At 27.7% G+C, this 27,948-nt stretch overlaps 1 protein-coding gene across 4 annotated transcripts; it reads left to right on the forward strand.

Annotated features, from left to right (window-relative positions):
* Positions 1–27,834, forward strand: LOC129964252 (proton channel OtopLc-like). 4 transcript variants are annotated; one of them, XM_056078996.1, is made up of 7 exons: positions 1–109; positions 13,943–14,301; positions 18,485–18,593; positions 19,969–20,209; positions 21,753–21,928; positions 24,772–24,943; positions 26,338–27,834. In XM_056078996.1, exons 1-7 carry the CDS (start codon positions 83–85, stop codon positions 27,264–27,266), a joined length of 2,013 nt encoding a protein of 670 aa, XP_055934971.1. In that variant the 5' UTR covers positions 1–82; the 3' UTR covers positions 27,267–27,834. The 4 variants fall into 4 exon arrangements, with proteins under 4 accessions (XP_055934971.1, XP_055934972.1, XP_055934973.1 ...); XM_056078997.1 differs by lacking the exon at positions 1–109 and adding an exon at positions 5,111–5,212; XM_056078998.1 differs by lacking the exon at positions 1–109 and adding an exon at positions 7,608–7,683.
* Positions 27,835–27,948: the final 114 nt, after the last annotated feature.

Consider the following 27,948-nt stretch of genomic DNA (forward strand, 5'->3'; position numbering starts at 1 on the left):
TACAAGTTCGAACGGCGAATCAGAATTGAAATCGAATCAGAACAGCGAATCAGAAATATTTTCTACAGAAAAAAAAAATATAATGAAAATTCGCGAAAAGATAATAAAGGTAAATATATATTTTATATATTATTATTTCCTAACATGCGATATTGTCTTGAATATTTTAAAATTTTTTCTTCCATTTGATGATGAGAATGCTGATTCAATAATAGAAATAAAATGCAATGGAAATGAAAAACAGAAATTGTTACGTTAATTCTTTTTTCATAATGATGATTTTTTTTAATAATGATTACTCTACTTATAATATATTTCCATTTTATTCAGAATTCCTTGTTTTGATTGTTGAATGTAAATTCTTTGTTTAGATTTTGTAAAATATCGCTAAAGAATTACGTGATTAAAGTTGAATTCTTTAAAAAGTAAAATCAAGTGCGTTTAATAAGAAAAAGAAAATGAAATGGATTTTAAGCTTCTAAAAGTCATTATTTTCAAAAGCAAAGTAATAACATTTTACAAGATAATTAATGGAATGAAAATGAATGCTATATAATTGAATATATTAGCTTAATTAACTCTAAAAATAACAATGATAATATTTTAATATTTATAATTTAATTTTATTAATCGTATTTATTTAATGAAAAATATATTAATTAATGTAATAAAATAATTAGAACTATTAATGTATAAAATAACCAGCACAAAAATTCTCCACTTAAAGTATAAAACGCTTTGATTATAAGTATATGGAAAATTTAACAATTATCTACTCAAAACACGTATTTGTAGTTGTGGGCGTAACAAAAAAAAAAAAAAAGCACACTTAAAAATATTTCTCTGTTGACTGATTTTATATTGATTTCTGATGAAATAGACTGTTTACAGTTTTCTTTGTTTTTTTTTTATTTTAAAAATTTCTTTAAAAATTTCTGATTTGCAGTTTTACTAAATATTACATAACAATAAAAATAAATGTCCTCGAGTCAAAGTGCAAAAAGTACGATATAAATTACAAACAAAATTTTAATATGTTGAGAAAGAAATTTACTGAGTTCAAACGATGAATTGAACCTCAACAATAATATCAAAAGAAGTCTTTATTTTTTTTCATCAATGCACCGATGTTTTATTGAGCAATAAGCTTTGTTTTGCTAAAAGAATTTTAAATAAATCTGTTTGTAACTGTCAAAGAAAAAGGAGGGTGTCTTCTCACTCATTCTATTATGCAATTCTATAGCACTTATTTTTTGTATTAAAATTGAAATATAATTTCTTTCTGTAACAGTAGTTAAAATCGAATTTTGTATCATATAAACAAATATGATTCCTTTTAAGTGATAGGAAAGCTTTTAAATTTATTTAGAATAGTAAAAAAGGTAGCATGCAATACAGAGATGTTTTATTTTTGAATATTTCATTAATAAGATACATTTTTCTAGATCATAATATTGGCTAAACTTATCTTTTCGATGAAGAGGTGATGATTGCATACCTCAGTGCTAGATGCATCTGCTAAAAATAACATTAAAATTTCTAGGTTTCATTAAAAATCAGAAATTAAGATTTCATCATTTGTCATTTTAATGATTCAATTTTATGTTAAAAACTATAAACGGTAGCAATACAATAAATCCCTTCTAATCCATATAAAGTTAAGCATCATGTTATGAGGCAAAAATGTATTTAAAGTTTATTGAAAAATGAGAAACAAAATCTTTTCTATATTTGGAATAATTCTGTGTTGGATTAAATGAGAAAAAAGCAAACAAAAATTATGGTTGAAAAATTAGAGTTTGATTTCACTGTAGAGAACCTCAAATAGTAAATAAAATTGGTTCATAGAAAATAATATTAAAAAAAATGGCAACATTAACAAAATTTTTCAATCTGGAAAAAGAATGTGACGAAAAATTTTTGAAGATGAATATACAAAAACCAAAATAATTTATAAAACTGATGCATTTTATGTGACATAAATAGCAGGATAATTATACTTCCATTAAAAAAAAATTCGTAAAATCCCAGGAGTAAAATTCCTGCTTTATTGCAAATTCTTTAGCAAATAATTCAGAATATTATGTGATACATATAGTCCATCATACGTATATTCTAAAATACTTTTATTAAGATAACAAAATATACATGCAGAATGCCCGAAAAATTTGAGCTCTTGAACTGTTTATATATTTATTTTGTATATAAGAAAGCATTGTAAATTATGAAGGAATTCAAATTAAAATAAGAAATCAGATCTTGAATGATTTTCAAGTTGTTCGGTTTCAAAAAGCTAAATTCTTCAATAATATTTAAATTCAATAACTTTTTCGGCCAAATTTATTGTCCCTTTGCTGCAAGTAGACCACAATGAAACAATTTCCATTATCACTTGACTGAAATATAATAAATGTTAAGTTGTCATTTATTTTATCCTGATATTTAAAATGCTATTTTACCAAAGAAAGGGTTCAGATGCGAAGTAACGATGTCATTTCCATTAAATCAAAATACAGGGTGTTTATAAAGTCCCGTACCCATTTTGATGTTTAATAACTCATAAAATAATAAAGATCTAAACACACTTATGGCATTTATTGATGGAATAACTCATATATTTTCCTTTTCAGGTTTGAATATTCTTACTTTTGTAAATATCGTCTACGCGTGTGGTTCATTTCAGATAATTTCATTTTCCAGTCTAAATATCTGTACTTTTCTAAATATTGTCTGCTTATTAATTGCAATTGGCAACTATTGCAATGTTATATTTACTTTTGATGTGTTTGTTCTATGTAGTACTTTTGTATGTGATGTTTTATTCGAGCGGATATTAATGAGAATGCATACACCACAAGAGAAAACATAGATTTTATGGTGGTTCATAGAAATGAAATCGATAGTGCAAGCACAGAGAAATTTCAGAAGAATTTACCAAAAAGATCCTCCCTCCAAAAACAGCATCTTGCGGTGGAAAAAGAATTTTCTAGAAATTGGAAGTATCGAAGATAAGAAACGTTCCGGACGTCCTTGCACAAGTGATTTTGATGTTCAGCGTGTCAGAGAGACATTTTTACACAATCCTAGGATATCTGTGAGATCAGCGGCAACAGAATTGGATATGCCAATTTCGACGGTGTACAAGGTTATTAAGAAAAAATTAAGACTGCATGCATACAAAGTTCAAATTGTTCAAGTTTTGGAACCGAACGATAGGCCTAGGAGGATGGCCTTTGCAACAGATATGCTAAGGAGGATAGAAGATGCTGCTGATTTTCTGAAGAGCATAATGTTCTCCGATGAAGCATCCTTTCATGTTTCTGGAATTGTTAATCGCCATAATGTGCGCAATAGGCTCTGTGGATGCCGACATGCTTGCCGCTACCTGGCGTGAAATTGACTATCGACTTGATATTCTCCGTGCGACGAAGGGGGCACACGTGGAAGTTCATTGACAAGGGTCATGAAACTTTTTGAGTCTATTTAACCATTTATGTTATTAATTTTAATCTATCTTTATTATTTTATGAGTTATTAAACATCAAAATGGGTCCGGGACTTTATAAACACCCTGTATATTAATAAGTACGAAACTAATTTTAAACAAATATTCAAAATTGCGTTAACAAATATTATTCGTGGCCTTAAAAATAAATCCTCGGGGTACATGAAAGTATTTTTCAAATTTTAAATAAGTTATAATAATAGCAATTTATTTACAGACAAAGTATGAAAGACATGAAACTGAAATAAGAATATTTTTTAACTTATAATGTATCGTTACAAAGAATTATTTTTGATATGCATATGAATTAAATCCGAAAATAAAGTTCGACTCAAAAACCTCGCTCAAAAACAGGGAAAAGGTTAAAAGTGGGATAATAAATAAATGATACAGTTTTATGAACTCGAATAAATATGAAAAAAATTTGAATGTAAGTGAATTTTAATAAAACATTACATTGTCAGAACTCGTGCAAATTGATATTATTGTTTAAATTAGAGAAACGTGTAGAGAAACAAAACATCCACAAAATCATTTCCTTCATTTCCAATACATAACTAAGGATTCAAAATAAGAAATCTGTAAATATGTTAAGAGTGTATGATTTAATTTTAGATAAAAGAATTTTCTAATTGACGAATTTTATTTAATGTGAGTCATACAAAAAACATCAGACTAAGTTGTAATCAAACGTAGATAAATTTTTAAAAATTAGTGGGAAATTTGGAAATTTTTTATATTTACCTTGCCTTTTTTTTTATCTTATCTAAAAAGGACTTCAAGCATGCTTTAGTTTTTTTTTGAAATCCGAGTAAATGTTTAATAGTTTTAATTAATTAATAAATAAATTTAATTAATTAAAAATTTATTAGTTTTAATTAATATTAATTTTTAATTTAGATTTTGGAGAAGAATTTTATCTGCAAATAATACTCATATTATTGAATAAATTATGTTTTCCTGCATATGCAGTTTCATGTATATACTTGTTATACATTGATTATTTTAAATATCAATATATGCTGTGTTAATTAATCTTTAAATAATAAATTTGATTTAAGACGAAATAAAGAATCTAATTTTCATAAATTTAGAAATTCCAATTTTGTGAAGTTAAGAAATTTTTAATTATGGTTATATCCACATTACAGTTATCCCTTTAAAACACGATGTCCTTTGAGATTATAATAATTCAAAGTCAGTTAACGGATAAAGGATATACGAACACAAATTTTAAAAACATTAAGCAGTTTGAATTCTAAGACAATAAAAATTCAAAATATTAAATATTATAGAAACAAATAAATTTATACCTTCTGAGCCATAACAGTATCTATCAAAATTTTCAGCGTTCAAAAAGTTATTTGAGAAAACCTCGATTCATCAAAAAAAGTTTTACATTTTCATGAAAAAAATGCCAAAAAATTATTTGTTAAATTTTTAAAAAAATACTTCCCAGATAAATTATCAAACCACTATCATACATGAAAATTTAAATTTTCTATTTTTTTTTCCTGTTGTTTCTTCGACTAAGATAAATTTATCACATTCATCTGATAACATCGTATAAAAGAAGATTGCAGTTATTTTCACGCAACAATTTTGATAAAATAGAGAGCAATAAAGTTTCATCTAATGACATAATTATTGGGATTAATATAGTTCATTATGAGATAGCGATAATTCTTGTTCAAGAAGATGAACCGAGTAAGTAAATATTTAAGATTGAATTTTTTTTCCCTATTTTTATTGTTGGTATAATCATTAAAGTTTGTAGTTAATTAACTATTTATTACTGTAATGCAACAAATTTGCATCTGATATAAAAATTCGATTTCTAATAAAGTTTAAAAACAAAAAAAAAATAATTAATTTGTATTTATTACATCATTCATAAAGCTCAGCTTTTTGATTCGCAATATATATATATATATATATATATAAGATTGAAAATTCAAATAATAAGTAATATAAACTAGTTATTTATAGTTTTAATTTTCAGTTTTTAAAACTGCAGATGTGTCTGCAGTTTTAAAAACTAACGCAAACTAAAAACTGTCTGCAGTTTTAAACGTTTTAATTTTCAGTTTTTAAAACTGCAGATGTGTCTCTTAAAATTAAAGCGTGCAACATTTCAAACAACGAAAAAGACGATTTTTAATTTTTCCTTTTTTTTAAGTTTGTGTATAAGTTAATTGCTGATTTTTTTTAATTCCAAAAATATTAATAATTTATATATAAATAGAAAAAAATAAAAAAAAAATAAGTTAAGTGGTAACTAAGACTTTATTTTTCGGAATGTAAGTTTTATATTGAGATTGTTTGTGGATTTGTTTTCTGAGTTATGTTTTAAAAAGGATAATCTTTTTTTTAATTTGGAAATCTTATTTAGAAAAAAAAAATTAAGAGATGGGACTAAAAACACTGGATAAAGAATAAATAAAAAATAAAATAATAAATTCCTTTTAGGGAAGATATAGTTAGAATGTTCGGAAAAAATTATTTAAATTAAAACTGAACATAAGATGCCATGCAGATATAAAGAAAAAATTATAACTTATAGCAATTTTTTTAATTTAAAATTCTGATATTCATCAAGAATTATAGAAAGAAAAAATTAATAAAAAAATATCAGTAGAAATAATAAATATTTGAAAAGAAATTTTAGAAAAACAAAACATAGCTAAAATTAGCATTCTTACTACTTAGTAACTGTAAGGTGAATTTAACCACAATTTTTTAACCGGATTCTCTACAAATTATGTCGAAATATAAAACTATTTCTATTAAACTATTATTATAAAATTAAACTTCTATTAAACTATTTCGAAATATTTGATTTGTTCTATACAAAATATTTCAAATTTATTATTACAATACATTACAATATTCAAGATGTAGATATTGTTTAATGAATTATAAAAATTCTGACTCAAAAATAAAAATAAGCATTTCTTTCCATTCAAATTGCACTTTCCCCATCATAATTCGGGTAATAATTTTGTTTCTGAAAAAAAAAAAAACTACGTGCGGAAAATGGCTTTTTATTTATAGGAGATGTACAAAAATATTTATACAGCTTGTACAGCTCTTGACAGAAACTTAATTTTAAAAAATACATTTATCTCTTATAGAAAATTTAGAAACATCATTTAAAGCTTGAAAGTAAAATGCCGTTACGCAAATAGAATGTCTTCAGAAGTTGATTTTTTTATGAGAAATAATTTATTTTGTTCTAAATACATTTTTTTTTAAAAAAGGGATTATTTTTTACAATTGATGCTAATATTGACATATATGCTATATTTGAGCCTTATATTAATATTTAATCAACTGATATAGTGTTTGCATTACTCAGAAGATTAAACTGTTAACTTATCACAGAAATCAGTCTTCGATATCGTTAGTTTAAAATCGTTTAACATAAGAAGTTAAATGCTACATATGATGAAAATAAAATAATTTATTATAATAAGTAAAAAAGTAAAGTTACTAAATTTATAACTTTAACTTTACTAAAGTAATAGTTATAAATTTTCACAAACTTATGAGGTTAAAAGAAAACTTTTTAGAAATATCCGCATGATTATTAACTTCTTTAATATTTAGTTTTATAATAATAATTTAATACAAATAGATCTGTATTTCAAAATAATTTATATAGAATCTGGTTAATAGTCAAAAATAATCATCTTTACTTTTTATTTTACGAAATTCGCATTTTAAATATGTTTATAATATTTATTCATTCGCTCTTGTTGAAAATGGTTTATAAGCACCAACAATCTTCATGAATATCTTCTGCATTTTATATTATTACTTTCATCATTATAATTATTTCAAAAAGAAACTGTCTCACACTCTGACAAAAATTTAAAAATACTACTACGCATTAATTGAATAAAAAGAGAAACCCCTCAAATTGATGAAAATGCATGTTAATAGAATGGCCAGAACTCACGTCGCACAATGGTTTCTGGCAACAATCTGTGAATCACTTTTGTTTTTTAAACATATAAACACAATACCGTCTGCTAAAGTAGCAGGTGAAATCTTCGATTTAATATGAATGTGTTTCGATCAGTTAGATTAGCTTACATCTGCGTTTGAAACAAGCACCGTGACAGCAGCTTATTTTTATTTAATTTCATGAGCATTTATATGAAAAAGAAATACAGGTATGCACTTGAAATTCTTAATGGCCTTGGTTTAATTTTATGCTTTTTTTTAGTAATTGAAATTGTTCATGTTGAATCATTGAATTGTACATGAAGGATAGTAAGTTTTGAAAAAAAAAAAAGTACTTTCTATTCAGTAATAATGAATGCGAAAATAAAACATTAAATAGTTTGTCGAGAAATTATTTTAAAATCATTGTAGAAATATGGATTCACAAAAATCATACTTCAGGCTATCAATACTTAAATAGTATCATCAGAAAATCTATTAACTTCTTTACAAATGATAAAGTGCTAAATATAAAGCTTGTGCATTCTGAACATTTAATAACCAGTAATTATAAAATCTGATAAGAAAAATCGCGATGTTTCTTGTTTTTTAATAGCAAATGAATAAACTATTCCATAATTGAATTGAAAAATTTTCAAATAACATTTGAATTTTTTTTTATTAGCAGTGTTACACAAAGTTATTCGACACGTAGAAACTTAACCAAATTTTTTTTGTCGAATTTGAGGTTATAAATTAATTCTATGAAATAATTTTCAGGTTAATGTATATTAAATTTTTAGTACAACTTTTAATATCGACATAAGAGGAAATCTAATTTACATTATTTATGTACTTAAATAACACAGTTTACTGCTTGATTTAAAAATGGTAAAAAAATGCTGATATAATATTGGTGAATTTTTAGAATTCTTATAAATAATTTGAATTAGTATAAGTAACCGAATTTGCATTTATTTTTACAAAACCAAACGATTTGTAAAAACAAAATCGTTTGCATTTATTACATAATAATGTAAATATTACCTGATACATTTGAAAAATCTAAAAACAGAATTTTTAATATTCAGATGAAATCGTTGAAACATTATCGGAAAGAAATTCTAAGGATGCATTCCCACAAAATTTATTATTATTGATAAGCAAATTATATGCATTGAATTTCTGCAGGTTTGTTTTACGTAGTAAACTAATGATGAAATGTAATTTTCAATAGGAATTTATAAGCCATAAAGTTATCGTTTGGGTAATTGCATTCCTTTATACCATAATCGTTCGAAAAAAAAGTATTGGTGCCGATTTATTATTTTCATTTGCAAGAAAAGAAGAAATCACTAGATTTTCTAATTTATAAATTTTCATATCCATCTGAAATTTTTGCCACAAGATTATCAAAAAGAAATTCTAAAGTTGTACTCCTACAAATCTTATTATTATTTATAAGCAGATTACATGCATTGAATTTCTATAGGTTTGTTTTACACAGAGAAATAATAATGAATACAGTTTTCAACAGTCAGATAGAAATTCATAAAATTACAGATTACATAATTACGTTCTTTTATTCGATATTTGCTTTAGAAAAAGTGTTGCAGCCGATTCATGATTTTCATTTGTAAAAGATAAGAAAAAAAAATCACTAGATATTCTAATTTATCTCATTCTCAAAAGATCTCGTTAACAAACAATTGCTGAATTTTAAAAGTAAGCGAAAAAGAGAACTATTTAAACAAATATAAAGGCCCAATTATTTATTCATTTATTTGAAGTGTTGTTCTTACTAGAAATTGAACAATATGGTTAAAAATACTGCATGCATATAATTCTAAAATGCATATTCTACAAAATGAGAATACAAAATATCTGTAAATACATGTACATAGTATTACTCAAAACCTGAAGAATGAGTTGAAATCCGAAAAAAGCCCAAGAACGAAATAAAATATTGAAAAGTACCGCAAGAAATTTCATTAATATCGACTAACATTACAACTCAGAAACTCCTCGATATTGCAACACTTGCTTGATTCAGCCAGTTTTATAATGTCCTAGAGGAAGTTGAATAACAATAAAAACGTGGAAAATCGACGCTAAGAAACCTCAGAAACATTCTGTAAAAAAAGAAATAAATATTTCCGCTCACGAATGGAAGGAAAAAAAAAAAAAGGATTTCGTTGCTATGGGAATACGAACGCACATCATATATTCTTTTTATTCGTGGTTTCAGCGCAGGGAGATGTCACCTATTCTTTTAATTATTGGAAAATTTTCACGACACAGTATAGTCGTTTTAGAATTTATATCGTTTTTAGTACGCGAATACCTTTAAGAGCTTTCAGCATGTGTGGCCATATTTTGCCATTTAAGCTCTGAAGATGTAAACATAAGAATTTTGCTCAGTAAAATAGAGTTTCATTTGAAAACTTTATTTGAAAATGATATTAATTGATATTTCGCATCTAAAAATGCTTTACAATGACGGTCTGACAAAAGAAGTAAGTTTTTTTTTTTTTTCATTTTCTGAGCATAATATTAATTATTTTTTGTAATTAAAGTTTGTTTTAAAAATGTATCAAATTTCTATTGTTAATTTTTTTAAATCGATGAAATACTAATAATATTATTGAAGTTTTGTTGTAGAATTTTCATTTTCTAAGCAAATTGTTAAGGATATTCTAGTCAAATTATTCCTATGAAATTTGTACTATGCAAGTTTGATTTGAATTTATTAACATCTTTCTCCGAAGCCATATTATTGTCTACTGGAACAGGCTACTAACATAAAATAGTTGTCAGATGGTGAAAAAGACAACCAGTCTTCTAATTTCTTTAAAAATCCAACATAGAATGCTTGGCTCCCAAATAAAAGTTTAACATAATACACACATTCCTGGCAGATCTTCACATAACACTAATAGTAAATTTTAACAACTTAGAAGCGAATGTTTGATTAATCTAGTTTCGAATCCCAAAGTCGAGAATCTGCCAGTTAGTCATTGCCATGATTCAAATTGATTTTTGACTTGTTTCTTCAGAAACGATTCATCATCATTTATATGAATGTGTGAAAGTTTCATTTATCAGCAAATATTTGTATTGATTTATTTCCAAATTCGTATTTAATGGATTAGTGCATATTAAATTAATAATCGTCACATAGAGAGTGACATTTTTAATTGTTTACATAAATTAAGTTTTTTTCACCTTGTCCAATGATAATTACTTCCGAAAATTGGAATAAAAATAAATGATGTCGAATAGTCTTTGAAGAAACAAGCCGTGAATTAATTTGGAATTCAAATAATTTATGCATATACATCTCACCATAATTTAACGAAAGCTAGCATGAAGAACCTTTAAAAATTGCATTGTATATGACGCTAAAAAGGCTATTTATTTCCTTTAAAATGATGAAAAATTCTTAATCTGTATTTTTACGATAAAAAAGTTAAAATATAAAATATTATAGAATTTCTGCTCCTTTTCATATTTTGTAACCAAGAGTCTTCAAGAATTTATTTAATACTTAAAGAAATAACTATAGTATAATACTGTAATGGACAGTAGGAATAATACTGTCTTTGTTTAAGTCATATGTATTCTAATTTTTTAAATTTATTTCTTATTTGTGAGTTAAAGAAAACGGAAGTATTTTTCTTATTATTATATTTTTATATTTAATACGAATCTAATGTAGTGCCTGTTGATAAATGAATATTTAATAACTAATAGATATTTTTAAGAAACAGCAAATAAGCAATCTCATATAAATAAGATATTTATTTCGTTCCTAAGAAAAATGTATTTGCGTACGACGAACATTTTTTTTTTCCATTTTAAAGCAGGATTTCTTGTAACCTCTTTATCAAATAGAAAAAAAAAATGTCGATATCATAATTTTATCGGTTAAAAGATGTATTGTACCTGTATTGGAAAATATTTAAATAAATAAACACGAATAAACCATAAACTAAAAAAAAATAGATTTAAATTGTTGCTCAGCTAATCTCAATGGATTTTTTTTAAGATAAAATTATTTCCTTCATAATTTTTGCCTACGAAGCTTAGAGATTAAGAAAAAAAGACAACATAAAAAAAACCTTATTAGAGTTCTAAGCTGGCTTATCAAATACCAAAATGTCAAAATGTATAGAAAATTCACCTTTTAGACTAAATTTTATCCAAAATCTATATAGTTTACTGAAAAAACAACTTATTACTAATCGAATTGTTGATAAAAAATTATGTGAGAATTGCAAAATATGATTCAGTATTGTCATATCAGGGAACACTAGTTGTTATGCAATTAAAAATTTAATATCATTTTATTCTCTATCAGAATTTATACCCACATGATTTAAATTTTTGCCCTCGGAAAAGTTATTCGATGCAAAATTATTCACCTAATACAAGGGCTTGTTTATTGTTCCGAAAAATAAATATATAAATCTAAAAGTTGAATTTCCCTGAAAAATTAATCTACATATTTTTTACCTGTTTTTGTAGGCGTTTTTAACAATCAAAATTAAAAAAATAAATGAAACGTCAAAATGATGCACCGTCTCGAATGGAGAGCGAAAGACGCCACCCGAGTGTAAAGTTTTAATTTTCCACCTAAAATCGAAGCTAAAGTCAGTCTTCGCATAGGTTTAATCATATAAATAGCATCATTTTTTTATAATTAAAGCTATTATAATAATAGTAAAATAGAGTATAATTTATTTTTTGAATCATTTTAAAAATATAATTTAAAGCCAGATAAAAGTTTCTAAGAAAAAGATAATGAAAAAAATACTTAAACCACTTAGGATTGTTTGTAATTCCTTTTTAAACCCTGATTTGAAGGATTCTTCTTACAATTGAAAAAAACATACAAACGAACAGCAGTTTTCCCATTCTTTCTGCTGGGATAAAAAAAGTCATTTAGTGTTTTTGCATAGAATTTTGAAGCAAGGAGGAAAAGTTCTAATTAAAAATAAAATTATTAATTCTAATTGACTTCTATTTATTTTTTGTAGGAAATTTAAGTAATGAATATAATCATACAAGCCTATGATTTGTATATTTAAAGATTAGTGATATACTATGCTTGTTTTGTAAAAGTTAATAATTATTTCCATAATTTCAATTTATAAGCTCAGTAAATATATAACTCAATTCTGATATAAAAGAAAACGCAACAGGTAAGCAGATAATTCATTAGGGTGTCAATTAATTTGAGAAAGAAAGCAAATAAAAAACGACTTTTTTTTGTTCAAAAAAAAACCTTTATTTTTTAAAAAAGAAATAAAAATAGTGAATATGAAATTTTTTGAAAATTTTATGAATGCATTCGTTAATTACAAATTGCTAAATTTCCCCCAAAAATACAATATCTGGAATGTTAAAAAATCAGATATTAGCTACAAAGAGAAATAAAGCGAATCTAAATTGTATTACATGAAAAGGTGCCCCTACGCCTTAATAATAATAATAATGTATTTTGTCGTGGTGTTTTCATTATTCTGATCACTTATTTTTCTTTTATGTTATATCCTTTAGCATTTTTCGTAGTCTCTTAATTTATCCCAATATCAAATTTCATTGCAAAAAAAGAAAAGAAAAAAAAAAAAGAAAAAGTGGGAAATTATATGCATATTTACTGTTTTTTCACACAAGTAGAGCTAGATAAATAAGTCTCATTAACCTAACTTTGTCATTTTACTAAATACTTTGGTTAGAAAGAATTAATGGCTCTAGAAACTTAAAATTAATTTTTGCACCATCTTCAATTTTACTCTTTTCTTCTACTTTCAATTCATTTAAATAACTCAAAAATATGTTTACAGGACATCTTAAAGACTGATACACTGCAAATATATCCGTCCTTCTTTTTCCTACCTCTCTCTATACTACTGAATCGGTAAGCTTTTAATTAGGGGTATAACTAGACACTTTGACGGCAGTGGAAAATGCTTGAATGGAGCCTTTTAAGAATTTAAATCACCATTGTTACTCATTATGAAAATATTTCATTTTTTTTCCAGATCTTTCTTTACTGTGTATACTACCTTCAGTTGCTTTTAAAGGATTTCTGTACTTTAGAAGTACTAGGGAACTAATTAAATATTTATTTGCATTTTATTTTAATACTTACTTAATTTCAAGTCTTTTAAAAAAAGAAAGTAACAGCATTGTTGTCAATGCAACTATGATCCATGGATCGGGACTTCCTAGGACCATTAGATTCCGATATTACCTTCCAAAATACAATTACGCCACTGCCTTTAATACTTATACCCCTTACAATTATACCTACCCTGCCAGCACAAGAAGACACTGTATATCTCTATAATGTTGTCCGATATGTTGAATGTTGTGTTATATCACGAATATGCATTAACGATATTGCTGGGCATTTTTTGTTGATAGGTTAGATCACCCAACATTTTCTGCCATTATTTGACATTCCTCAAATTATTTTAACAGATGCAGCAGGATATGCAGCCAAACATTCCCCCTCGAAGCGACAGTTCAAGCAGCAATAGCAGTAGTGACAGCACCGACAGTGCAAAAGAACTGTCCTACAGTAATGGTGCAGACAGTACTGATAGCGGAGCTAGCTTCACTTTTCGCCAAATTTCCACTTCAAGGTCAAACACACCTCAAAGCAGAAAAGCGAAATTTAAAGACATCGAAAGCGTGTCCAGAGAAGTGCCCTTAGCAGCATTTGCCTCAAGTATGGTTGACATTGACACATGCTCTGTGTCCAAGAAAAGAGCTTCAACACCTAACAGCATTGACACATCTATCGAGATGTCAAGCAGAGAAAAAAATAAAATAATGAGGTAAGCACAGTGTTTTTTTGAAATGTATTTCGCCGTTTTAGAACATTCAATAGATAATAAATTCGTAATTAATAGCTTGTTAATTTGAATTAGTCAGATTTGACAGTTGTTCTGATTTATTGATTCAGAAACTCACGGTTAGTGTGCCAAATATGCAGTTAGGTTTCTGCGTGTTCTTTTTTCCAATAATGAATCTTCTTTATCATTTAATTATTTTATTCTAAAATAAAAAAATATTTCACAAAAATAAGACGACACGAACTCAACATATTTCATCATTAAGCACTTAAAGATAATAAATATAAGTCCATTTTTTTTTCTTTTTAAATCAATCACCTACTAAATCCACACTTATTTGCCCATGTTTTCATCCAGATAAGCGGAATTTCCAATCGGGTAGATAAGCGTGTGTTGTAAATTTTCCTTTTGGGGATCTCTTATATTCTGGCTTTAAGTTGTCACAGTTAGATTCAAAATCATATAAGGTGATCACTAAATACTATTAATAAAGTAACTCGTAATTAATTGCTTTATTAACAGTCATTATGATGGTATATGTAAAATGTTAAGAAAAAATTTTGTAATTTTTTTCCTTCTATAATCAAACATTATATGAAATGATTACACATGCAATGTATTAAAATTATTAATTTTTTAAAGTTACATGATTAAAGTCCTTTTCAAAATTGCAAGTGAATTACTTGAAATGAACTACGTAATTTTGAAATGTGGACAAACAATAAAGAAGTATCTTGAACAATACTACTAATCGAAGTTTTATGCTGCACCATTGTAAACTAATATGCCAATTTATGTTGGTACAGCGTGAAATGTATTACTTATCGTCGCGAATTTCTTCTATTTTGACCAAAAACAAATAGGACAAATCTCTAACTTTTTTACTTATTGTCGAACCTTCACAAAATATTGTCGATGGAAATTGTTTGATGGGACAATTCCAATCAACAAATTTATTAACCGAGTTAATTAACATGGTTAATAAACTACTATGTCGAAATTTTGCCATTACGGAAATCAAGATTTTTTAATAATTCGATTCAGCAAGGTATTTTCCGTTCGTGTATTAAATTTTGTTCCAAAATTTATAGTAGTTCTTGAGATATACTTACTTTTGTTTTCTGAAAATTCCGCCCAAAAAGAGACAACACACAGAGGACCATATTAAGTAACTTTCAGTTCTTTAATAACGCCGATAAATAGAAAAAAATGAAACATTCCTACAGCTAATCTGTCCTGCAGTCAAATTTTATATTTTCGGAGTGAAAGAGAAAAAGAAAATAAAATTCATATTAAATTAAAATCATCTGATCTGAAAATAAAATTATTATTTATTTAACTGCCATATTATAATTGCAGTTGAAGTCTATAAATACAAATAAATTTAATATGCGGTCCGATAAAAAGTGGGTGTTGCAAATCGACTGTCTATATTTCAAAAGCTATTTGAGACATAAGCACAATTTTTTGTATTTAGACTTTTTAGCATGTCATCTTTCTAGCCATGTAAAAGTTTTACTACGTTATTATATTCTATTCTTTTCACCATCATGATTAAAAATTCATAAAAAATATTAAATGTATGTTATTTATGCATTTATTTCGTGATTTAATGAAAAATTATAATTTTCTTTTAGTGAGAGAAAAAATGTTTTGAAAAAGATATTGCCGAAAATTCATACAATTTATTTAACAATGAGAAGCGTCATTTTTCAAAATCCTATAACTTTCGAAATTATCATCAGATTTTTCATAAAATTTTAGAAGTTAATTATAAGCTGATAAATCGATTCAGCTAATCTCGATTTCGGTAATGGTAAAATTTCCGAAATAGTATTTAATTACCCATATTAATTAACCATGTTAACCGAGTTAATTAAGTCAGTATTAACGAAACTGATAACAGTTTGTCGGTTGGAATAAACCTATGCACTCGAGCCATTTCCATCGACCCCAATTTTATGGAGATTCGACAATAAATAGAAAAAAAATTACGAATTTTTACAAGTGGAATCCAAAGGTGCCCCGTTTTTTTGTTGACGTCTGCAATTCTAGTACCATAAAAAATCATTCAGTCCCGAATCAATCGACCTCTAATTTTCAAAGCATGCCAATCTATAGCAATATAGCAATCAAGAAATAAAAGTTCGGTGTGAAATACTACTAATTTTATTAAGAGGAGCGATGTTCTCAAATTTATTATTTATTTGTCTTACATTTTATTGTTTAAGAAAGAATTTTTTTTCCTTTGCTGTCTCTATTATTATTATTATTATTTAGAAACTAAGAAATACATAACAAGATACATAATGTAATACAAAAAAGTCCTGATAAAAACTAATAGCTATCAGTAAAATATATCTACACTAGAGATAAGTAATTTAAATACATAAAAATTTAAATGGTTTTGAAATCTGAAATTCAAACTTTTAGAGCATGGTATTGCTTAAATAAAGAAAAAAAATTATAAACATATAGTGATAGCGTTTTAAGATAATTTTTCTTCATTAAGTGATTGCGATTATAACGCATTCAAAATTTCGGATTTAAAAAAATTTTTCCAATTCAAAATTCATAAAATAATTGCCTCACTATCTTTCTAAATTTTTTAAAACAAATACATCATGCAGTGGTTGGTTTCAGATATAATATTACAATAAAAATGTAAAATATCTTTGAATAGAAATAATTTAGATGCTATGAAACGTTATTTATTCACATAACAGACACATCTTTGCCTTTAAAAATAGATAGCGTGATCTTTGCCTTGAAAAATAGATAAATGTAAATATGAATCAGAATAGACTTATATAGATAATTTATTTAATATATTGAAAGCTATCGAATTTTTTTGCATTCCACAAACTATTCTTTTCCAGGTAATAGTTCCTCATAACAAACACCTGTTAGCATGCGCATTTCATGTTCTAAATGAATATTTGGAAAGCTAAGGGAAAATCTATTGTTTAAATCAAAACCAACGTCGTACTGATCACATTTAACTTATTTTTTTAACAAAAAGAAAAAAAATGTAAAAGAAGCAGTTGTTAAAACTTATCCACTCCGCCTTTAGGCAACTGGCAAAACAACTGGTTTTTCAGTGATTAAAAAAATAACTAAAAATTGTCTTTGAAATATTGCCCTTTTCATTGAATAATTTGCTTCTATAATTAACCAAGTAGATTATTTAATATAAACTACTTTTAATGAACTTTTACCAGTTACCTTTGCTTTCACTAATGAAATTTTGAATAGAATGTACGAAAATATATTTATATTCTTAATTATTTGAAATTATGCTAAAATTTCACTCCATAGTAATTCTGAAGAGTTTTGAAACTAGATTACAGCCACTCTTTACAAGCAAATCCAAATTTCTGCAGTTGAGCTTCAGAAATGTAGAGGAGCCAGAACTCCGCGGAACGCTGTTCTGGCAATGCTTATTATTTTACTAAAAATATATAGTAAAGTGTAAGATACTTTCTTGAAACAGCGTGATCTTTGCCTTGAAAAATATATCCATTATTTTAAATTTGTAAAATAGATAAACTAGCAAGCGGTGGTGGAAACGGGTTGAGAATACCAAAGTTACAAGCGATTATATAAATGTGATGCATTGATTCTAAAAATTCATAATAATTTTTAAACCTATTTCATATTAATATTGCTTAGTTTTAATATAATTGTTTTCTAAGTTCCACATTTCACAAAACAAAACAAACACGAACACGAAAAAAACACGACACTCAGAATACAATTTAATAACGACCCCTAAGAAGTATCGTGGGAAATATACCTTGAAGTTAATAAGGTAACGCCATCTGTTGTATCAAAAGAAAAGGTAGTAGAGGAATGTAACCGCTACAATACGTTTTTTATGTATTGAATTATAGTACGAACTATTGAAATGTTAGATCAAAAATGAAATATAAAGTAATAACCGCGAAATATGGATTATCCCATTGTTCATATTTTATTATCTAACGATTTCAAGATTTAGATATAAATACATGTTTGTGTGAAATTATTATCTGCTTATCAGCTCAATTCCGACTCCTTCCCCCATCAATAATGCCATTTATTTCTGAAAGTTCCTCTGTTATTTAAATTATGACGTTATAGTTAATTTTCATCAAATTTATCATTCAAATTGTAATTTTTGCAGAAAGAATCTAACTACCATCTACAGTGTCATCTACGGAATGCTTCTCACAGTGATGGGAGGTATCATTTACATAACCCATCAAAGCGCAGAAACAAGATATGTTAGCGAGGTAAGAATTTTTTTGCACTTTCATTATTTAATGATAAATAATTAAAGTTTTAAATGAGCATTTGCAGAGTCTTCATCTAACTGCCCACACCAAAATACCAAAAATTTATAATATTATTATTTATATATTAATATCCATTTCAACGGGAGTTAGCTTATTATTTTAATCTAAAAGGCCGCATGTGGCACACTTCTTTCATCTTTGAATATACTTTTTTTTTTTTTACTCCTTGTCAAAAAATAATTTATCAAATAATTTATTATATCAATATATGATTTCGCATGCATAAGTCAAGTTATTTCTCGCGTCCCAATAAGGCCAAACGATTTTTTCTTTTTTATGTTGTGCTGATTGGCATGTTAGAAGGTTCTTGTAAACACAAGACATTTTTGTGTAATTTTCCAGAATAGTGTAATAAAGCATGTGTTATGAAAATTTTGCCTTTTTATTCATAAATACAGTTCAAAATTTCGTTTTTTTTTTGTTTGTTTGTTTCAACAGTTTTGATTTAAGAATTACTGGCTAAGAATTATCGATTTAACAATATATTTTTTGAGATATCCTGTTAACATACAAATATAACTAAAATTGGTAAGAAATCTAGTAAAAATGTATACAAATGGTGAGATAAATAAAGCTTTTTATTGAAAAGAAAAATGTCGCATTAAAAGAAAGTTCCCACTTCAAATACATCCTATATACTAAGAAAATTTTGAAAGTCTTCATTCTCTTATTTCCTAGAATTATTGCTCACCTGTTTTATAATGAACAGCCAACTGAAAGAAGTTTCTATTCATGATGTGTGCACATAAATGTTTCAGCAAACAATAACAAATGTCAAGCATTAGCTGCTTACATAAATATGCGGAAAACACTCTGATTTACAGAAATCATTACATCTGGAACGTTACATTATTAAATGAAATCTGCAGTTACCGACGTGGGAAAAGTTTGATTGCTTTTATATTTATACCCCCCCCCCAAGTAGGAACTCTTAATATGGGTAATACTCTTAATACATATTGGTCAATTTGAATTATTTTGCAAACTGATTTTTATCATTGGATCACAACTTAACATCACAAGTCTATTTTGGAACTCATTTATACATTCTGGTAAACTGTGCATTTACAATGTTATTTCGAATTCCATCAACAACAACATCATTCCTTTTCCAGAACACTCCTGTGTTGTGTAAGCTATATAGTGCTGCACAGTACATCATTGAAAAGAAAATATGTTCACAATTTTCAATGACTAATCGTAGTTTGTGACACAGTGTCTCATTTAAATATTTCCCGATTACATAACTATGTCTAATTATCTGATATAAATATGCCTACCATTTGCAACTTTTTGATTTTTTTTCTTTTAGATTTTTAGCACATGTATATCCCTCATGGGCATGCTATGGTTAGGCTTCTTCCACATTGACCTACATCGTTATAAGAAGAAAGCTTTGAAACGAATGATGGGAACACCTGATCAGATTGATCGAATCAGCACTTGTACAGACTTCAATTATGCCATCACTTTCATCGGCAACGAAATACCACCATACCGATTTCTCACTGGCAGACACAGTGGAAGCTTTTACCTTAAGGCAGGAATGGCCGGTGAGTTTATTTGTGAATATTCCTCAATATCTTTTGCTGACATATCTAGGCACTGAAAACACTAATGGAATCAGTTTTAATTGAAGGCATAAAATTCAAAGATTAAACATTTTTTGACTGTACCAACAAAATAAACTCTCTCTCTCCTCTCTTGCTGTTCATAACAACTTTCTTTGCGGACAAACTGGAGCAAATGTTTTTCAAAATTATTCTTTAAAAAAATCGACCCTTCTCGAGAAACTTATGTGAAAATAGCTCTGATTTTGCAATCGCTAGTTTAACTCTCTTATTCTATTTTAATTTAATTATATCGCCATCCCATTTTGAAACTATACAAGGATTAATTTGGTTCTGAAATCATCATTTTGAACCGAAATTAGAGGGGCAAAGGCAACACCTGAAGTGGTACCTCCTCTCAAAATTTTTGCACCACATAAACGGTTAACATATATATATATATATAATATTTACTTTCTACTTATATGACATCTGGATTTTCTTTACTTTGCCCTTCCAAATAAGGAGAAAAAGCAACAGCATCCAAATGGAAAGTCGAAGTTGACTTTTTTTTTTTTATATTACATCGATTTGTAAATAAGAGACTATTTTCTTACATATTTGCCTAAGAATGACAATTTTAAGAAAATATAAGGTGTAATCCAGCAATTATTTAACTGTTAAAGAAATTTCGATGGAACTGAAAGACCGTGGATACTTATTATTGAATGAAAACGATATTTTTTATATAAATTTTGATAGCTCTTCCTAATTCAACAATAAAATTTAGGGAAAAAAAATCACTATTTTAGTAATATGCTAATACTTTAGTTTATGGAATTCCCACAATTTATTGCACATTTAATAGCTTTTTACCACTGCTATATAAGGGCTAAATATAATCTAGCATTATCTACAAGGTATTTGCCAATTCTTTGTCGCTTTTCAGTCGATCAACGTTTAAAAGACATAAAAATGTTATATTCCTTAAGCGCTTGCATATTGCAATGATTTAATAATAAATAATATATTTACAATTAAGTGGCATAGTATTTATATAAACATACTAAAGAAAATATTTTTTCTAGTTTACACGAGCAAACATCAAAATAATATTTTTTCATACTACCGAATTTTTCGAATTTGTTCTATTCACTACTCTTAATTAGGAGGGGGGAGGGGGAGATATCATGGCCCATATTGCATTGCGTAAGATCTATCTTGCCGATATTCAAAAGTGGAAATTAATGAAAGAAATAGTTCATTACTTAATAATAATTTTAATTGAATAAAAATTTTAATAAAATCTTTTAAAGCAAATATTATTTTATCAATTATTTTGCTTACAAATGTTCAAGCACATGAAAGAAAAAAAAGATGTGTTAAATTTTTTTTTGCCTGTATATTACATTAATTTTCGTCAACTTCAAACAAACTACTTGAGATTATGAGTCAGAATTTTAGATGTTAAAATAATATTCTCATTGATATTCATATCCATGGATTGGAAATTATTCTAAAATGACTTCTTCATTTTTCTTCATAGCTTTTTGTTTCGGTCACCTGATAAATGAAGGCTTGCAGCTGGGGCAGCAAATTGTCGATTTTACATCAGAGGAAAGATCTCTGTTGAATTGCGGAGAACTACCGACACTCCTCGCAAGAATAATCAGACCACTTTACTCCTTTTATCAATTATTCATAGTATTTAAATATTCAAATGTAAGTATGCTTTATAGAAAACTTATTATTTAATTAAAGCATGAAGTAATTTCTTTCCTAAGAAAATAGAATCTTAGGTCTGTTACATGTATCTGAATAACTATCTTGGTCCTCTGAGCTCAGATTCGGTCTAAATTGCCCCAGTCTATAAAACCTTGATTATGGTTTTGAAATATAGAGGTTAAAGGTAATTCGCCACTTGCCACTTACATTTTATTATCATGCACGAAAAATTACCCCGGGTTTTGAGGCACTGGAATTCTTATACTAGCCAAGGTCATATAGTTAATACTAACAATGGCGGTGTACAGTTCAGACCGTTTGACCTAAAGTTACCAAATTTGATATAAATAAACTTTGAAAGGCGCGAATGTGCATCACGGAAGTATTCTTAAAAAAAATTATTTTAATTAGAATTTCATTTGATAAAAAAATTGAGAGATATGTTGGCGTTATCGTTTTCCGCGATAACTCTTGAAATTTCTATTGAATAAAGCAGAATTTTACACGATTTTAATTATTTTTTAATGATAACAGTTTAATTTTTGCAGTAACATTTTTTACTGAATTTTAACAACTTCTCTTTTGTATAAATTTGAATTACAGTTTTCATTGTTGCAATGAAATTCAAACCATTTCCATCAAATATATATTAGCATAGTTTTATTCTGTGGTTGGAAGATAAGGAAGAAAGATTTATCATTTTATCTGAGCAGTTTACAATGAAATTACATTACCATGAAAAGCAGCATGCCATTAGAAAACTACTTGGATAGTTACGTTTTTAATGTACTGTGATGTTATGAGACCTGACTCCATGCTTTATATATATATATATAATATACACAGTGGATCAAAAAATTGAGAGTACACCTTACTTTTACTTGATAAATCCGACTTTCAATATAAATATAACGGGAAGTGCAAACATGTTTTTATTTTTTCACATAATTGTTTAATTTAGAGTAAAAATAAAGAAAAATCAACGAAAAGTTTCAGAAGAATTTTAAATAAACATCTCAGAATTTTGCCTCAAGAAATTGAGAATACACCAATGAAATTTTTGCAATATCACGCATAGAAACAAAATATCACTATTAAGTTGCATGTCTTTTGGCTCTTATAATGGCCTCTAAACGTCATGGTACCGATTCGATCAATTTCTAGTGGTATCTGGAGATATTTTACTCCATTCTACTTGCAACACTTGTTTTAAATGGATTTTGTGTTTCTGAACTACTTTTTCGAATATGGCCCATGAATATTCAATGGCATTGATGTCGGAGTACTGTGGTGGTGTGTGTAACTGCTGCTTACAATGAAAAATACACCCTATTTTAAGGTTACGTGCATTCTGTTTGGGGTCGTTGTCCAGCTGGAAAATGGAATTTCTAAACCCAAATTTCTATCAATTTCCTTTAGATTGCTGCTACCATATGGTTCATTCCACTTGTTGCAGAAACTTTTCAAATCGTAGGCAGAAGTGTAAGTGCTGAAAGTGTGCGAAATGTCATTAGACAGGCTGGATATAAAACTCGCATTGTTAGAGAGAAACTGTTCATCAGCTTGCATATTCAGAAGAAGCATTTGCAGTTTGCAAAAACTCATCAATTGAAGACCAATAACCTTTAGAAGAAAGCTATATTTAGTAATGAAAGAAATCTCAGCATTTTTGGCAGTGAAAGCCTAATATTGCTTTGAATCCAAAATTTACGTCCTGCAGTTAAACATGATGATGACTCCGTCATGATTTGAGGTTGCGTGGCTTCATCCGAGGTAGGAAATTTAATTTTTATAGATGGCATTATAAACGATATGGTTTACTTGGATATACTTCGCAGCAATCTAAAGGAAAGTGCTGAGATTATATAAATATTCTGTTAATTTTAATATTTGACTAGTAGGTAATGGCAGTAACATGATGGTCGCCAGCAAAACATAGAATTAAAAAAAGAATAAATAAAATTATAGAAATATAAAAAAATAATGATTTTTTGCACGATTTTTCTTCTTGTTCCATAATATCGTCTGGCGACTACAGATGATAAAAATCGAAATAAAAGTGCGCTAAAAAAAAAAAAAGTAGCATTGAAATTTAAAAATTTTAATGCAAAGTAATTTTTTGATTCATGATTTCCTAATTCAAGCTAATATCAAAGGCGAATAATTCTTACTAGACCAATAAAGACGTAAATTTTCTTTCTGCAGATCAGCAGTAAAATAAACAATTCATTAAAAATGAGTAAAAAAAAAAATCCATTCTGATCGTTTTTATTTAAAATTATAAATGCTTGAAAAATGACCTTAAAAACTTTGGAAAAAGATAATGGAATGAAATTTCGAATGCAGAAATTTTAATTTTAATTCTTAAAATTTTTTCAACAAGTGACTTTTATTTATAATTTCGCAAAATTCAATAAATTACAACAGAAGTGCCAAAAGAATTTCTTTAGAATGACAAATGCGTGTTTCCTTCGATGATGCACTATCTCATACGTCCCACTCCCCTTAATTACAAGAAAAGAAATCGCATGCAGATACTTGAAAAAAATCGTGAAATGCACAAAAGATTTAGAGGTATTACGATTACTTGTGCGTCAAATTAAATGGTTATACATTGAATAGATTTGTCTGGATGCCATTGACACACGTACATATATCAATATTTTCCTTCATAGGTACAGATGACATTATAAATTGTTTTCGCAATCTTTAGAGGAAAATCATATTCTTTCAATTATTTATTCATTTGATTATTCATTTAAATCTAAAAGTCAAATAATAAGAAAAAGATAAATAGAAGTGAAAAAGTTCTAAATTCATATTTCTTTTTTTCTTTTCAGATCGTAATAAATCGCCACAAAGTGCTTGCGTGTTTTGCTTTGATGCACATCATGGCCACATGTTTATGCTTTTGGTTTGGAACCATCGTTGAAGATGCAGTGGAAGATTACCATCACAAATTAAGCAGAAAATCCCACTTGACGAAAAATGCAACTCACTCTTCAGTATTAGGTAAAGTATTTGCATATGAAAATAATTCATAAACAGTTAATAATATTTCAACCTTACCTGCTAACAATCATTTCAAAACCATATTTTAAGCGACATGTTTTCTTATAAATGATATTACATAAACTATTACAGCAGAGGACAATTATTTATAAAATATAATCATTTCACTCAATGCATGCAATACTAAAATCAATAAAAAATAAACCAGTTTGAAATATGTTTAATAATGAATTCATAATCGAATCAAAACACAATTGACAAAAACCGGTATTAAAGTTGAATAATTTAATCAAAGTGAGTTGAGTTTACTTTTATTATAGTTACTTTTTTTGCTTTGAATTTGCCTATAATATGTTTGAGGAATTTCCAGCCTCTGAAAGTATTCCATCCAAATAACCTCAGAATATTATCATAGGAGCAAATATCAAACTTTGATTGGAAATTCCCAGTATTATCATCATTATTAAATGGATTCAAAACAAAGTACAGAGCAGACTTATCATATGTATAATTAGTAGAATGATCATAAACTAGAACTTTAGGGAAAATTCAACCTTTCTAATAACCAATAGTATATCTGCAATGAAGTGAACATTCACCACACACATTTGTTAAAATGGAAAATATTCTCCACACATAATATTCAGCCAGCATTTATGTTTCAGAAAAAGCTTAACATTGTTCAATCCAACACTTCGCTTTCCTTTTTTCAGTCTCAAGCCCTGAAGCGGAGTGTTTCCCATACTTTTGCACATGCTTCAGCTGAATTATTTCACCGAAATAAGAATAAGATAACAAATCGTGGAGGATTGACACATTTTTTGTAAACATATATTTATATATAGAAAGATATATATAAACATGTGATTTAATTCATTCACTTATTATACATTTTTAAAAATATTAGAATTTGTATTTTTATGAATTGCTCTTGTTTGTTATCACCCCTTTATGAAAAACTGTCCAAGAGCAATAGGTGAGTTGTTTAAAAACTAGCAATATTGCACTAAACTAAACTCAGTGGCACGACAGCCCATGTGGGCCAAGGTCTACACTGCCCATATCTTCTTTCTTGACCGTGGGATGCAAGACATATGGCCCGGTTAGGTGGCCTAACGCGGAACCCCAGTGTTTACTTCCCAAACATGCTTGGTCCTCATCTTTTCTACTCACTGAAGGGATAAAAGGCTGAGTCGACCTTGCCCAGTCCGAGGATCGAACATCGGACCTGTGAGATGGGAGCACGAAGCGCTACTACTACGCCACGGGACTTCCATTAATGATTATTATAAAGAGTTATCTCCCTTATTTTTAATAACGATTAAAAATAACTTGAAATTTGCAGTACTTGTAACATTCTTTATAAATTATTTAAAATCATATTTACTTTACAGATCATCCACTGTGTGCAGAATTAACCGAGAACCAGTGCAAATGTGCACTTACTGCCGTTCTATCCGTCAACAACGTTCAAGCCATACCTTACCTATACCCATTTACAATCGAATACAACCTTTTATTAGCCGGCGTATGGTTCATCGTTTGGCATAACATCGGTAAAGAACATCACCGAGCAAATCCTCACCATTTCCATCACAAAATCCAAAATAACGATGGCATTGAAGAAGTGACTTTTCACAGCAACCTAATTATAAGTGCTGATTGCCACGCTTCCAACAAAGGACTCTTTGCTGGTCTTTTTATCCTCCTGAGTGCGATTGTATCGATCATTGTATTTTTCGTAGCAATGAGTACCACAGAATATCAACAAATAGGAATATCAATTCATTTCTTCCAAGAAGGAATTTTGACAATCATTACTTTAATTTGTGTTCTCGCTGCACAAAGGCAGCTCTCGAAGCTGGACTTCAACAAGCATCCAATTCACTTTCTGGACGATGTTCTTCTTTTCGTGCCATTGCCATTCTATTTTATTCAGGCGATCATGACGATTTTCTCTGAATACCAGAAGCACAGTACGATAAGAATAGTGATGTCTATTTTAATACCCATACAAGTTATATTACAGACGCCATTCATTATAGATGGACTTCGCAGATGCAGCAACTCACAAACTCTTCGATACAAAAAGCCAGGAAGAGAAGTTGTGACCTTCCTCATTGTGTGCAATCTTGCCACGTGGATTATCAACACTTTTGAAGCAAAAAGTGTTGAATCACACTATGGACTAAATGCATATTTTGGAGAATTCGTGTGGATGTTCGTTACTCATACATGCTTACCTTTGGTGTTGTTTTATAGATTTCATTCTTCAGTATGTTTAGCAGATATCTGGAAATCTGCTTATGAAAAAGGGGAATAAAATACTTTAAAAAAAAAAAACTTTTTTTTTTTTTTTTTTTTGCAACAAGACATTTATGCTGTGTGAGATTTTTCTCAAAATCATCCATCTAAAGCAAGGGGAGGGGGGGGGGGAATCATTTAAAATTATCAAACACTACTGTTTAACCTGCTAACTGGGGAATAAACTTTTGTTCAATTCACTTCATAATAAAGACAATAGAAAATTAAAAATATTAAGCCAAATTTCCATGATGCAAAATGTTGTCTTGCCCATTGCAGTAGTAGTTTGTGTATGACAAAATATTTTGTCGTACCCAGTTAACAGGTTAAAAGATAACATTGATCTATAAAAATTAATGGTATTTATATAATGCTTGAAATCGATGTAAAATAAATTTGAATGGTATAATCTTTAAAAGAAGCATCTGTAAATAATTTCAGAGTTGCAAAATGCAATTCACATGAAAAATTTTATATTGTCATTTCAAGACCCCCTTACAATAGTTTTTACATCAAAACAATACCTGTACATTAATCTGATGTATATTTATCTGTATAATATTCAATTCATTTGATCACTGTATTATATACATTCATTGAAAAATTAAAATTATTTCATCCCTGATTCACTATGATTTTTTTTTTTTTTTTGTATATGGAAAAGAAATTGCAATTATGATACAAAATGTTAAATCTTGAAA

The sequence above is a fragment of the Argiope bruennichi genome, chromosome 3 (assembly GCF_947563725.1).
Source record: "Argiope bruennichi chromosome 3, qqArgBrue1.1, whole genome shotgun sequence".
NCBI classification, from domain to species: Eukaryota; Metazoa; Arthropoda; class Arachnida; order Araneae; family Araneidae; genus Argiope; species Argiope bruennichi.